At 42.3% G+C, this 15,175-nt stretch overlaps 2 protein-coding genes across 10 annotated transcripts in view; both read left to right on the top strand.

The window, feature by feature from the left end:
* Positions 1-15,175, top strand: part of LOC120871952 (zinc finger protein 665-like) — a 385,017-nt gene that overhangs the window by 95,239 nt on the left and 274,603 nt on the right. Inside the window, exon 1 of one of the 2 annotated variants that reach the window (XM_040252015.1) lies at positions 9,223-9,294. The exons of the other annotated variant lie outside the window; for it this stretch is intronic. The gene's annotated coding sequence lies outside the window, so the exon portion shown is untranslated. Of the gene's footprint in view, positions 1-9,222; positions 9,295-15,175 lie in introns of those variants that run through there. 2 annotated transcript variants of the gene reach the window in all.
* Positions 1-15,175, top strand: part of LOC120871962 (zinc finger protein 347-like) — a 232,281-nt gene that overhangs the window by 142,728 nt on the left and 74,378 nt on the right. For 6 of the 8 annotated variants that reach the window (XM_040252056.1, XM_040252059.1, XM_040252057.1 and 3 more), the window contains one exon: positions 11,819-11,901. In XM_040252056.1, the coding sequence (XP_040107990.1) occupies positions 11,887-11,901 (15 nt within the window). In that variant the 5' untranslated portion in view covers positions 11,819-11,886. Of the gene's footprint in view, positions 1-9,222; positions 9,295-11,063; positions 11,089-11,818; positions 11,902-15,175 lie in introns of those variants that run through there. The other 2 variants (XM_040252052.1, XM_040252058.1) reach the window with 2 other exon arrangements.

Here is a 15,175-nt window from a genome sequence, read left to right as displayed (position 1 = left end):
CTGAGAGCTGAGTTACGTAACTAGTTTAATTCCAAGGCTTCAGGGTCTATAATGATGTCTGTGCATAAGAAAGGCCTTCCATAAATACATTCAAAGGGGGACAGTCCCTCCTTTTGGGGAGCAGTTCAAGCCCTCATTAAAGCTGTGGGTAGGACTTTAATCCAGTTGTCCTGAGTCTCTTGAGTTAATTTGCGCAGATGTCTTTTGATAATGACATTAGATTTTTCAACCTTTCCTGAAGATTGGGGTCTCTAGGAACAGTGTAAGTGATATTCTATTCCTAGAGCTTTAGATACCCCCTAAGTTACAGCAGCTTTAAATGCAGAGCCATTGTCACTTTGAAGACTCCGTGGCAGCCCAAACCTGGGGATGATTTCATGGATTAAAATCTTTATAACCTCCTTACCTGCCGGGGTCCAGCCCCCACAGGATCCAGGGGAACCTGAAGGAAAAACGGCGTCGGTGGATGATTTAGAGAGAGATAAGGAAAGAATATTGTAGATAAGAAAATAGAGGAGAGAAAGAGGCTGATATTTCTTGGTTTACATAGAAAGCCAATAAAACTTGGAGACAAGAAGTTTGCCCTGTTCACGGAGGCCACAGGTGCCTTTCCGGTCTCCCGAGGGAGTGAAGATGCAGAACGTCTTCCTGTTCAGGTCTTAGAAACCTGGGCAGATAAGTGAACGCAGGGAGCCTCTATGCTCCAAGGGATCAGCCTGAGAAAGAAAGTAGAGAAAAAAAAAGAGAAAGAAAAACATGGGGTGACCAAGCTTCTTCAAGCGAGGCCCATTGTTTTTATTTTTAAAAGGGTCTTTTATACCTTTACTTGTACATAGAGGGAAATGAAAGATGCAAAGTCATACAGAGTCAGCCCAAACATTATATCTGTTTTGTCTTTATCGAAACCAGGGGATTTTTCTGCAAACCTTTCCCATAAACAATATTGTGTACATTATCTTCTGTCCTTGGAGGCCTGTGAACATTTTATGACCCTCTTTTGATAAAGGCTTCTCAACCAGAAAACTTATTTTCCCTTGAAATGTTTTTTCTTACGTTTCTAATCTATGTCAGCCTCAGAAAGTATTAAATAGAGTTACATTCTCAGGAAGCAAAGGTGCAGTGAGTTACAAGAAAGAACCAATTAGCTCAAAAGTCTGATGTGGTTAATTTCAAGGCTACACTTGTTTTTCTTACTTTCCAGCTATGTTAACTAATGCAGTCCAGGTGCACAGTGGATAAGAGATATGGGAACTTAGCAACAAGCATTGGCCCAATAATGAAATCCTACACCAGCACTACTCTAATAACTTTTAACTCTTTAAAAGGCTCTATGTTTTAGGCTTTCCGTGCCTCTCACAGTTGGGAGGATGTAAATAATCATATGCGTAGCTGCAACGGTCTGAATATACCTGCCAAGCAAGCTATAGTGCTAACGGGGGGGTTCGATTTGAAATATTTCTCTCATGTCCAGGAGACTTATTAGCTATAGCCCTAAGTTGATTTTCTCCAGAGAAAGGTGGTCAGAAATAGACCCCTGTTAATGTCAGAGGAGTTGGTGAAAGTCATGAAATAGTAAAACAGACAGATTCTGGTTTTGGGGTAGATGCTCTAGAAAGCCTAGGGAGCCCGTTGAGTTCTGAAGCCTTGCTTAACAGTTTCCTTCCACATGACTTTTGTCATGGGTGGGATCTCCCATGGTAGCTCCCAGCACTTACCCTGCTTACTATGACAGGGAAAAGCCTCAGTCCATCCAGTAAAAGCATCTACCCAAGCTTGTAAGCAAGAATATCAATTAGCTTTTGGCATATGAGTAAAATCAATTTCCCAGCCCTCTCCAGGATACTTTCCACTTCGTTGTAATCCAGATATTGCTAGCTTCTTAGTCTTTGGGTTATGTTTCTGATGAACCTCACACCTTTTGATAATGTTCTTTAAAGTTTTCATTACATTTTTACCTTCAAACAAATGAGAAGCCATCTGGTAAGTACTCTCTACACCCAAATGAAAACTATGGTGTAGACCATTAAGAATTTTCCATTGAGCATTTTCAGGAATTATTAATCATCCATCCTCAGACTGTAACCATCCTTTATCTTTGCTCGTCTTTTCTCATATCTTTCTAATTCTTCCTCAGTATATTATGGTTTTTCCTGTACCACAGGATCTGTCCAGATCAAAGGCGTCTACAGTGAAGGGGTTTCATAAAGTGCCAGCTTTTCTGGCTTGAGAGTCAGCCAGCTGATTATCTTCAGTTGCTTTACTCCCATCCCTGCTGTGCCCTTTGCAATGCAAAACAGCTACTTCTTTAGGACAATATATAGCAGTTAAACTGAGAAGGCAATGGCACCCGACTCCAGTACTCTTGCCTGGAAAATCCCATGGACAGAGGAGCCTGGTAGGCTGCAGTCCATGGGTCGCTAAGAGTCAGACATGACTGAGTGACTTCACTTTCGCTTTTCACTTTTATGCATTGGAGAAGGAAATGGCAACCCACTCCAGTGTTCTTGCCTGGAGAATCCCAGGGACGGGGAACCTGGTGGACTGCTGTCTATGGGGTCGCACAGAGTCAGACACAACTGAAGCATCTTAGCAGCAGCATAGCAGTTAAAAGTCTCTCAATCTCTCTGAAATGCTTAATAGGTTCTCCTGTTGCTGTTTTAAACTGTCTTTCTTTCCATATTGCAGCATAAGCATGTATAGTGAAATAAGCATACTTAGAATCCATGTAGATATTTACTCGCTGCCCTTTGGTTAACTCTAGAGCTCGGGTCAGAGCCACAAGCTCCACTAAGTGAGCACTGGTTCCCTGGAGGAGAGATTTTGTTTCTGAAACCTGTTCAGCAGTCACCATGGTGTAACCTGCTTTATGCTTTCCATCCCGAACAAAAGAACTGCCATCTGTAAATACTTCCATGTCAGGATTATCTAATGGGGTATCCATTAGATCCTCGCAAGCTGCATAGTTTAAATTTAGGAATTGGGAACAATTGTGATCAGGTGTTTCATTTTCCTTCTTAGGAAGGAAAGTGGCAGGATTTAAATGTCCACAGACTTTAAGCTAAGTTACTGGTCCTTCTAACAACAAAGACTGATATTTAAGAAGCCTACTGTGTGTCATCCAAATAGTAACCTTAGAATTTAAGATTCCACTCACATCATGAGATGTCAGGACAGTAAGATTTCACCGATTAATTATTTTTAAAGCTTCAGGTGCTAATAAAGCCGCTGTCCCAATTACTCTTAGGCAGTGGGGCCACCCATGTGAAATCACATCTAATTTTCTGCTTAGATAAGCAATAGGGTGCTGGTGAGGCCCTCGGGCTTCTGTCAAAATTCCCAAGGCCGTACCTTTTCTTTCGGTGACAAATTAAATTCTGACCCTGTGGGCAAGCTCAAAGCGGTAGCTTGTAGGAGAGCAGTCTGAAGAACCTTAAAAGCCGTTTGAGTATCTGGAGACCAGAGCAGTTTGTCTGTTTGGGCCTGCTGAGTTTCAGCTATAAGTTTATATAAAGGCCAGGCAAGTTCTCCATAACCCGGAATCCAAATATGACAGCAGCCTGTGATTCCCAGAAATCTTCTCAATTGTCTTAAAGTCATAGGTAGGGGGTGATTTAGTACAGGTTTAATTTTCTCAGGGCCTATGGCCCTAGTCCCTTCTGATATGATTAGGCCCAAATATCTAACAGATTGTTGACAAAGCTGAGCCTTTTCTCTTGATGCCTTATAACTGCAGCCTGCCAGAAAGCTTAAGAAATCTTCTCAGGCTCCTGAACAAGCCTCCTCTGTCTCAGCACAGAGCGAAATATCATCTACATATTGTAACACCACCGCTTTGGAGCTATTAAAGTTTTGTAGATCCTGTGACAAACTTTGTCCAAATAAGTGAGGACTGTCACGAAATCCCAGGGGCAAAACTGTCCAGGTTAACTGAGAAGCTGGCTGCATAGGGTCTTCAAAGGCAAATAGAAATTGACTTTCCTCTGCCAAAGGCACAGAATAGAAAGCATCTTTCAAATCAATTACTGAGAAGTATTTGGCTCATTCAGGAATTTCAGACAATAGAGTATAAGGATTAGGCAGCATGAGGTGTAAAGGAATTACAGCCTCATTTATTATTTGTAAATCTTGAACTAGTCTCCATTTACCATTTGATTTCTTTATACCCAAAATAGGAGTGTTGCATGGACCGTTACAGGGAACTCATAGTCCCTGCTCCTTTAAATTTTCGATGATGGGTTTTAACCCTTAACCTCATGTTTCAGTGGATACTGCTTCTTATGTGGAAATAAGTGGGACTTTGAGCTTGACAACTACAGGAATAGCATTTTGTGCTCGACCCACAGATTTTCCATCAGCCCATACTCTAGGATTTACAGTTTGTTCAACTAAAGGGAGAGAAAGGGAGGGCTCCATATTTATGAAAACAGAGGCATGGACCTTGTTCAGTATATTCCTCCCCAAAAGGGGTGAGGGAGACTCTGGCACAATCAGAAACTTGTGTGAAAATAGCCCAGAATCTCAGTTACAACATAAAGAATAACTGAAATAATACCCTTTGGCTCGTCCAGACAGTCCCCTTACGGAAGTGGATTGGGAAGGAAGTGGGCCAGGGGCTTCAGTAAGCACAGAGTAAGTTTCTAAAAGGAAATCGATGGCTTGGCCCCCCACAGTTATTAATACCCGGGGTTCCTCAGGTGTAATTAGGACAGGAGCTTGTGTGGGAACCCCCGGGCACCTTCAGTCCTGATTGTCTTGAGAATCTGACCCCAGGTGTCATTATGACAACCCAGTATTTTAAGAGAAGCCTCCTTTTAGATTTGTATAGCGAAGGAAAAAAAAATCACTAGTTTGTTTCCTCCTGCTGCTTAAGAGAGAAAAAAATGCCTGACACTTGCAGCCTGTTTCCTCCCTTTGGAGACCCCTGGCCTTCCTGCCTGTTACCCTCTCAGCATCTTGTAATAAAATAGACATATTTTCGACTGTGGTTTTACCAAAGACATGAATTGTGTGTATGTGTTTATGTGTGCACACACAAATGGATATTTCTGGTCTCAGCTCTTTACCAGAGGATAACGGGGGTATGACATTAGATCTTGTGAAATTAAAAGCATTTCTTTGAAAAATGGGAAAATAAAAGAACATTTAACATGATAAAACCAACAAAATGCTTCATTCTTCCCTTTCAAAAAAAGAAAAACACCTAGTTTAACTGGTAAGTCTAATGGTCTGTTTTCTCCATTTTCTATGACCAGTGAAAAAAAGTGAGCTCTGCCGTGATATGAAGATGTTTCCCTCAGGTCCCTTTGTGACTTTTCTGTGCAAATGAGGAAGGATGGGCTGGATTGACCTGGAACCTTCCAACAGAGCCTCTCTCTTCATAACGAAAAAGATTGCTCAGATCCTATTTCCAAGCTGACCCCTTACAAAGTGTTTTGTAGCAGTGGATGTATATTTACAATTCTGTATTTTTAAAATGTTTTACTGCAATTGTATAATAAAGAATTATCTGCTTGGTATCAGTTTGACCCAATCTTGAAAGAAAAGTTTCTTTTGCTCAGATACATGACAGATGTTCCTGGTCTTAAATGGGATGGGCAATAAGGACAAACTTGGCCCACTTGCCCTTCAGCCTCCCATTTCATTATTCAGTTATACCCGGTTCTCTTCACTCAGCTCAGACCTTCTCATAAATGGCTTCTCTCTGGGCCTGAGGGAGCCCACTTGTAACATGCAGATGAGAGACTAGACTGGAATGTCTGAGCGTGAGCAACACTGACCCCTGAAATGATTAGCCAATTGGCTGTGTGTCTGTGTGTGGCAGTTCTGGTTTGGAGGGAGTTTCTGGTGGTAATGAGAATTTTAAATAGATCCCAATCCTCCCTGAATGAAAAACGAAAAGGAAAACTGTAGGATGGAGACAGGATCACAGGCTCAGAATTAGATGACTTCTATGAATAAGGCTAAATCTAAAGGGAGATTTTTTTTTACATCCTGATATTCAGACCTCCACTGGCTTTCATTTGTTCTTGGGTCAAAAGCTTGACTCCTCGCTGTTTCTCCACAGCCCTCTGTCAAGCTCAGGGCCCTGTCAGTGTCTGCAGCCTCATCCTGGGAGTTGACCTTTTGCTCATGGTTCAGCCTGTCCCGGTCTCATTTACCTTTTCTCTGTTTCCAAATACCCAAACCATTTCTGTCTGACATTGTAGTTCCTTTTCTCACCTTCAGGTCACCGTGCCTCAGGCCCTTTGTCACCCTTCAAGTCTAGGCTCAGAGAGGTCTTCCCATGCCCTCCTAACAGTCTCTCTCATGTTACCCAGGTTTATTGCCTCTGTATCAGTTGCCATCAGCAAAAATTAATGCCCTTCTTCATGGGTTATTTTGAGTCCTTCCTGGTTCCCCCCTTTCTAGGGCTCATAGTGTTCCTCTTCTTTCCAGCATGGCTGTAGTACTTGTTACTGGAAATGTCTGTAGATGACAGGACTATGGGTTGGGCTGAATAATCCTCAGGGAAGACCAAGAGAACAGGGCAGATGATGAAGATGTTTCCCATGTTCTGGACATTTCAGCTATAATTGATCTTTACCCCATGTGACTACTTAATTACTCAAAAGATGAGCCAAGAAATATAGGAAGTCCTGAAAAGCCCTACAGAACTGGTGTCCTCAAGCAGTGGGCTTAGATGTCCCCATGTTTAGTCTGCTGGGTTTCATCCTCTGCAGCCCCCAGATCTAAGCTCTGTCCAACCAGGACCAGTCACCATCGTGGACAGCAGCTTTGCCATCTAGGAGTTCATGTGCTCCGTGTCAGCGTTGTGATTTCAGTGCGCTGAGGATGAGCAGAAATCCAAAACCTAATGGGGCAGGAAGGAGACACTGGCCCCTATGACCCCGAGAGCTAGAATATCTTCCAAGTAGGTGTGGGTGGAGAAAACAGGAGAGAGTGAGACCTGGAGACCCTTGCTTTGAGACTTCCTCATCTCAAATGCCTTTGTACGTGGACTCTATAATGTCCCCAGGTGGTGGCAAACTTGCCCAGGAGGGCCACTCTCTTGATTTTCATACTGTGTGTGCAGTGTCCTTTGGGTGGTAGCTCGTGGGCACTCCTCTTGTGATCCCCTTTGCCAGGAAACCCATGTGCACTTTAGTTTTGCTTAGTCCAGTCATCAGGAAAGGTAGACAAATGGGGAAAGTGGAGGGAGCCTGGTGGGGTCTGCAGGAGGGTTGTGGCAGTACTTGGGGGCATCAAGGTGAGCCCAGTGAGTGGAGTGTGTGCTCATCCCAAGTGTAGTTGCAGGGACAAGGGGTGTGTGGATCTGTTAGAAGAGAATGTCTCCGTTCAAGCTGGAGCACCTGGAAGGGGGTTTGTTGGAGAGCCCGCATGGAGTGGTTTGAGGTTCTACTGCCTTAGCTTGTGTTCCCTGGGACAGCAGTGCTGAGGCTGACATGTGCCTGCACAAGTTTGATTTGACAACTTGTGACCACACGTGAGCAGCAATGAAGGACGTGGAATTCAGCCAAGAGAAGTCTTTTCCACTGTTAGAACTGTGGCTTGGGCTGAGCCCACAGGTGCCTGTGGGTGCAGGAGGATGGGAGCCTTGAGCTTGAGGGGCTGGTTCTAGCAGGTGCCCCCAGCATCCACTCCACTCCTGGCTTTTGTTGGCTCTTTTAGCAGTCAGGCAGCATAGAGTAACAGGGAAAATCTCAGGTCATTTTTTGCATCAACTTTGGGATCATTATGTACTTGGGGTTGCCATGCAGAAAGGTTCATGTACATTTGGGACGATGCCAGGAGAATCGGGGGTGTTTCCTTGGAAGATGCTGAGGTCCAGTGGACCATGTGCATCATTGGAATTATCCCTCTTTTTCATAGTCTTTGGAGATTTCGATCTTTGACCTGGATCATTCACTGTAAATGAAAATATGGTGTCTCGTGTCTGGATCCTTGGGTGTCCTCTTTTGTATTTTGCCTCATGCATGACCTATCAGGGCTTGGAATGCTTTGCGTTTCTATAAGAGGGTTAGAGGCTCATTATGGGCTCTGTGGAGACTCTGTTGGACACCATGAAAGTTTGTAAGTTTGTTTGAGTCCTGCTGGGAAAATAGGAGTAGTAAGGTTAAGATCACAGAATGCTTGTTACAAGGTGGTCCTGCTCGGTAGGGATCTCTGTGCCCAACCTGAGAAGAGTCATAAAGTTCTGTGACGTTGGGTAGGATGGCTCCAAAAAAATCAGAGGGCAGCGATGCCACAGTGATCTGTATCCTGGAGGCTTGTCCTCTAGAAGATGCAGCTGCAACTGTCTTGCTGCCAGGCTGGGTTCTGTGTTATCCACTCCTGTCCCTCCCAAAATAATCACACATACAGGCACAGTACAGAAAGCATGGAATCGTAACTGCACTGTTGTTGGTAATGTAAATGGTCCTGCTATGTTGGAAAATAAAATGGAAGTTCCTTAACAAATCAATATAGAACAGGCCTACAGTCTGTCAAACCCATTTCTGACCGATATCCAAAGAAAAGCAATCAGTTTTTCAGGGATATGTCCACAGTCCCATGAGTGTGACTGGATTTGCAGTAGCCAAGGCATAGACACAGCCCAGATATCTCTTGACAAAAGAATAGGTTACAAAAGTGTGGTATAGAAATATTTATTATATAGTTATATTCATGAACGATTTTTTCTCTGTATATAAATATAAAAAAATCAAGGATCCTGCATTTATGCCAGAATTAATGAACCTAGAGAACATTATGCCAAGTGAAATAAGCCTGACAAAGGAGGATCGACCCTATGTGGAAACTAGAATTGTCAAACTCATAGAGCCATCGAGTGATAAGGCTGTTACCAGAAGCTGGGTAGAGGCGGAAATGAGGCACTGGTAGTCAAAGAGTAGAGATTTTCAGTTGTAAAATAAGTACGTTCTGGGGATCTGAGGTACTGCATGCTGCTGGTAGCATTTCTATATCCTTGAAATATACCCAGAGAAAAATAATACAGAGTAGTCATAGGTGGATGTGTAACTTACTCCACTATAATATTCAGTGTATGAGTCTATCACATGATCACTTTGTACACAGTACATTTATACCATTATTGTTAGTTACACCTTAGTAAGGCTGGGAAAGAAAAAGAGAATTGGGGGGTGCTTTTCTCTGAATGGTGCTCAGTCCAGGCTTCACGTTTCATTGATGACATATTTTGCGTACATATGTGCCAGAGTGCAGCTCCAGCAGCCAGGGAATCAGCCTGAAGGGATGAGCGGTGTCGGCAGAGAATGATGCAGCCTCTGACTCAAGGTACGGGACTACATGCTTATTTCAAGCTTCAGGTTCTTCTTTATACTTTGACAAAAGCATTAGGCCAGAGGTTTAGAATTTTCAGTTTCCCCTCACCCAGATTTATTGTCTCCATAAAACATTGTTGCCCTTCAAACAGAGTTTCTGCTTCAGCGATTCTCTCAGAATCCTGTTTACTTTGACTTGGGATTACATTGTAAGTCATGCTTATGTCTGGGCTGCAAACCACACTCCTCAGTTTATTTCTTATCTTTCTAAATCCTGTTTGCCCTTAGAATCCTAAGCACACTATCTCCTAAAAAGTCTTCTAGCTATTAATATCTTTGAAATTCCTAATCTGTATAAGCTATAGTAAAACACACTAGCACTACCACATTCCTTAAATTTTTAGCTTCTAACTATTCTTTACTTCACTTCAGTTCAGTCGCTCAACTGGAATTCCATCACCTCCACTAGCTTTGTTCGTAGTGATGCTTTCTAAGGCCCACTTGACTTCACATTCCAGGATTTCTGGCTCTAGATGAGTGATCATACCATCGTGATTATCCGGGTCGTGAAGATCTTTTTTGTACAGTTCTTCTGTGTATTCTTGCCACCTCTTCTTAATATCTTCTACTTCTGTTAGGTTCATACCATTTCTGTCCTTTATCGAGCCCATCTTTGCATGAAATGTTCCCTTGGTATCTCTAATTTTCTTGAAGAGCTCTTTTGTCTTTCCCATTCTGTTGTTTTCCTCTATTTCATTGCATTGATCACTGAAGAAGGCTTTCTTATCTCTTCTTGCTATTCTTTGGAACTCTGCATTCAGATGCTTATATCTTTCATTTTCTCCTTTGCTTTTTGCTTCTCTTCTTTTCACAGCTATTTGTAAGGCCTCCCCAGACAGCCAGTTTGCTTTTTTGCATATCTTTTCCATGGGGATAGTCTTGATCCCTGTCTCCTGTACAATGTTATGAACCTCATTCTGTAGTTCATCACTCTATCTATCAGATCTAGGCCCTTAAATCTATTTCTCACTTCCACTGTATAATCATAAGGGATTTGATTTAGGTCATACCTGAATGGTCTAGTGGTTTTCCCTAGTTTCTTCAATTTAATTCTGAATTTGGTAATAAGGAGTTCATGATCTGAGCCACAGTCAGCTCCCAGTCTTGTCTTTGTTGACTGTATAGAGCTTGTCCATCTTTGACTGCAAAGAATAGAATCAATCTGATTTCGGTGTTCACCATCTGGTGATGTCCATGTGTAGAGTCTTCTCTTGTGTTGTTGGAAGAGGGTGTTTGCTATGACCAGTGCATTTTCTTGTCAAAACTGTATTAGTCTTTGCCCTGCTTAATTCCACATTCCAAGGCCAAATTTGCTTGTTCCTCCTGGTGTTTCTTGACTTCCTGCTTTTGCATTCCCGTTCCCTATAATGAAAAGGACATCTTTTTTGGGTGTTAGTTCTACAAGGTCTTGTAAGTCTTCATAGAACTGTTCAACTTCAGCTTCTTCAGCATTACTGGTTCGGGCATAGACTTGGATTACTGTGATATTGAATGGTTTGCCTTGAAAACAAAGAGAGATCATTCTGTCGTTTTTGAGATTGCATCCAAGTACTGCATTTCAGACACTTTTGTTGACCATGATGGCCACTCCATTTCTTAATTATTCCTAAACCCTAAATTCAGTAAACTTTTTTGCCATAAACATTTCCTTCACAAATATGTGTTAGATGACAGTCCTTCCCATGGCGTCAAGCTGCAGCCTACGTGATCATCCTGGAATACTCTTTGTAAAGATCCTTGAACAAATGTCAATGGTTAACTTTATGGATTATTCTCTGAGCACAACTGCAGGAGGCTTTGTGCCTTCTCATGCTCCTCTCAAGGACTATAAGCACTTTAACATTCTTTTCAGTCAACTCACCTGAGGAAAGGAAATAACAAGTCAGAATCACAAGACCTAACTCCTACATTCCGGCTCCGTACTTGTGGGACAAGTAGAGGGGGTTGGGGCCGTGCCTCCATTTTGTCAGTAATGCCTAATGCGGCTCCTGACACACGTTTTGTACCCTCTGACCAGAGATTCCCCTTCAGGTAGTTTGTGTTGGTTCACAGCTCGAGAATGTTTAAGATGGCCCAGTTGACTCCAGTCTGGATCCCTCACTGAGCATCAGAACTCTTGAGTCCTCCCAGTCCTGAGGGCTGAGATCTTGGCTGAGGAGGGGGTGCTCTGTTCTGAGTGGGGATGGATCAGGGCCTCCTGTGTGACCTGAAGGAGATTGTCTGGTCAGCGGAGGTGCCTCCTGCTGCTGTGTACATGAAGCCTCAGCAGGAGGGGAGTGTGATCCGAGGGAGAGTGTGGGAAGGTCCCATGTTGGTCTCTCTGTGGGAGTTGACTGTCCTGAGTCCCTCCTGAGACAATTCCACAGGGTACTGTCTGTTCCACATTGTGAACGTTTCCCTGTGTGTGTGGTTGGGGCTCATTTAGGTTATGTGTTGACTCTAAGCATTAAACAGCATGTTCTCAACTTTGATGATAGACCTCTGAAGACTCGTGTTGCCTGAGGCAGCCCTGAAGTTAAGGAAGAGGAAAGAAAAGGAGTGAGGCATGGCTCTTTCTCAGGTAAGGTCATATTTAGTCTGTCCTTCCTGAAATGCTCTTCTCTGGACTCACTAATCGTGTCTGACTCTGGAGTGTCCTGTGTGACTCCTGTACATGCACACTCACCCGAGGCCTTCCCTCAGGCCCTGTCGTCTCCACTTAGGTCCCGTCTCCCCATGACCCGGTGACCTGGCCCTTGTGAGGAGGTTCCCCTGGACACCGTCTTGGGCAGGGCTTCTCACCCACGGGTTGGATATGGGGTCTCTGTGCTCTTGGGCAGCACGGATTGCTTAGGGCCTATATGGATGCACTGTCTGCTCTGTCAGTCAGGGCAAGGAAACTGCCCATGGAAGTCAGGTGTTAGTATGCACAGTAGCTGGTTAAATCTGGGAAACAAATCAATTGAGCCTGTCCTTTCCCTTTTGTGTATCTTGACATCCTTGTCAATATACCTTACATATACACAAATAATTATTTCTGAGTACTGGGTTCTGTTCAGTTGGTTTATTCGCCTGTTTTTATACCAGTACCACATCACCTTGATTACCTTGTAATAATTAATCGATTTTTGTATGTTGACTTCTCCTAGCCTTATATGAATAAAATCCACTTGGTTATGGTGTCAGATCTTTTTATTTATTTATTTAAATTATTTTAATTGAAGGATAATGGCTTTACAGAAGTTGTTATTTTCTGCCAAATACCAACATGAATCAGCCATAGGTATACATATGTCCCCTCCCTCCCATCTTCCTCCCTATCCCACCCCTGTAAAGTTGTTAGAGAGCCCCTGTTTGAGTTCCCTGAGTTATTCAGAAAATTCGCATTGGCTCTCTACCTTACATATGGCAATGTAAGTTTTCATGTTACTCTCTCCATACATCTCATCCTCTCCTTCCTCCCCTCCCTGCTCCATCTGTCCTCTGTGTCTGTTTCTTCAGATCTTTTAAATATGTGTTGAAGTTGGTTTGCAAGTATTTTAATTTTGCATCAGTATTCATCAGCGGTATTGGTTTCTAGTTTTCCTTTCTTGTGTCTTTGGGAAATCAACAAACTATTAGAATCATGCTTGCTCCATAGAATTAGCAGGATTAGTGGTAATTCTTTTGTAAATGTTTGGTAGAATTTGGTCCTGTATTTTTCTTTTTCTTATTTTTCTTTTCTTTCTTATTTTCACTACTTTTTAAATGTCTCTAGTTATAAATGGCTTCCCTGATGGCTCAAATCATAAAGAATCTGCCTGCATTGTGGGAGACCCAGGTTCTATCCCTGGGTTGGGAGATTCCCTGGAGAAAGGAATGGCTCTCTAGTCCAGTCTTCTTGTCTGGAGACATTCCATGGACAGAGGAGCCTTGTGGCCTACAGTGCATGAGATCACAAAGCGTCAGACACGACTGAGTGGCTAACACTTTCACTTTCAACACTTCTCAACTTTTTTCTTAATAAGTAAAATAGTTTGTATGTTTCTACGAATTTGCCAGTATCTCCTATATACTGTCACTTATAGGCATTATTGGTCATAGTACTTCCTTATCTTTAGAAACTTTCTTTGACATGAGTTGTAATCACTCCAGTTTCATATCTGTTTTTAATTATTTGGATCATTTTTTCTCTTGTCGTTAGTCTAGGTGGGGGTTTTCCTATACAATTTTTTCAAAACATCAACTCTTGGTTTGTTGATTTTTATATTTTCTACTTTCTATTCTATCTCTGGTTTAATCTTTCTTATTTACATGTTTCCTTCTGCTAAACTTGAGTTTAGTTTGTTTTCTGTTTTCTGCTTCCTAGAGGTCTAAAAATAGATTTCAGATTTAAGATCTTTTTTACTGTAAGCATTTAACCTTTCAGGCTTTCGTTTTAGTATAGTGTTCTCTGTGTGTTATATATTTTGTAATATTGTCTTTTCGTTTTGATCCATGTATTTTAAAATTTCCATGTGATTTTTCTCTTAGACCGATTTGTGGTGTAAGAGTGAGTTGTTTAATGTCCACATTTGAGGAATTTTCTTTTTTTCTTGTGTTTATTTTGTTGTTGTTAGGGAAGATACTTTTATGGTATCAGTCTCTTAAAACGGTTAATTTTGGCCTAACATATGTTCTCTCATAGAGAATGGTTTATGTGTCCTTGAGATACATGTGTTTTATGCTTTTGTTGGGCCGTGTGATCTGTACATGCCTCTTCAATGTTTGCTTCATTTTTCTGAAATATCTAATGTTCAGTTTAGTTCAGTTCAGTCGCTCAGTCGTGTCCAACTCTTTGCAACCCCGTGAATCGCAGAACGCCAGGCCTCCCTGTTCATCACCATCTCCTGGAGTTCACTCAGACTCACGTCCATCGAGTCCGTGATGCCATCCAGCCATCTCATCCTCTGTCATTCCCTTCTCCTCCTGCCCCCAATCTCTCCCAGCATCAGAGTCTTTTCCAATGAGTCAACTCTTCTCATGAGGTGGCCAAAGTACTGGAGTTTCAGCTTTAGCATCATTCCTTCCAAAGAAATCCCAGGGTTGATCTCCTTCAGAATTGACTGGTTGGATCTCCTTGCAGTCCAAGAGACTCTCAAGAGTCTTCTCCAACACCACAGTTCAAAAGCATCAATTCTTTGGCACTCAGCCTTCTTCACAGTCCAACTCTCACATCCATACATGACCACTGGAAAAACCATAGCCTTGACTACACGGACCTCAGCTGGCAAAGTAATGTTTCTGCTTTTGAATATACTTAGATGTGTATATATTTTTACTTGTTACAGTTTTTGGTAAATTGATCATTTTATCATTATACAATCTTTATCTCATTGCACTTTTTTTCTTCCGTTTATTTTGTCTGATATAACAGTCTCCCCTGCTCTCCTTAGGATGGACTGTCTTTCTCCATCCTTTCACTTTTCACCTTTCCATGTCCTTAGGTTTGTGAGTACTACCTGTTTCAACTCTCTGAAACTCTCTGTCTGTTGCCCTGTGTTTTACCTCCTCTTACTTCTTCTAGTGGCCCCTCCTGTGCATCCTATGGTGGTGAAAGACAGGCACCCTGGACAGCTCCTTTCCTGCCACTGTAATTTCAGAAGGAATGTATTGAATGTTTCCTTCCTATCATGATATTTCTTCAGATAGTCTTGGTTAATAACTATATCTTTTTCCATATTCTTTTCTGACATGATTTTTAATTCTCTGAGAAGTTTTTTTACTTTGCTGTTGTGATAATTCTTTTTTGTCATAATCTAATGACTCTTCTAATTTCAAATCTGTTTTATTAGTGGAAAAAAAAGCAAAGAAAGTCTTTGGCTTCTGTTAATGCC

The sequence above is a fragment of the Oryx dammah genome, unplaced genomic scaffold (genome assembly GCF_014754425.2).
Source record: "Oryx dammah isolate SB20612 unplaced genomic scaffold, SCBI_Odam_1.1 HiC_scaffold_13, whole genome shotgun sequence".
In the NCBI taxonomy this organism is placed as follows: Eukaryota; Metazoa; Chordata; class Mammalia; order Artiodactyla; family Bovidae; genus Oryx; species Oryx dammah.
The sequence above is the reverse complement of the archived record's forward strand: the minus strand, read 5'-3'. Positions and strand labels throughout refer to the sequence as shown.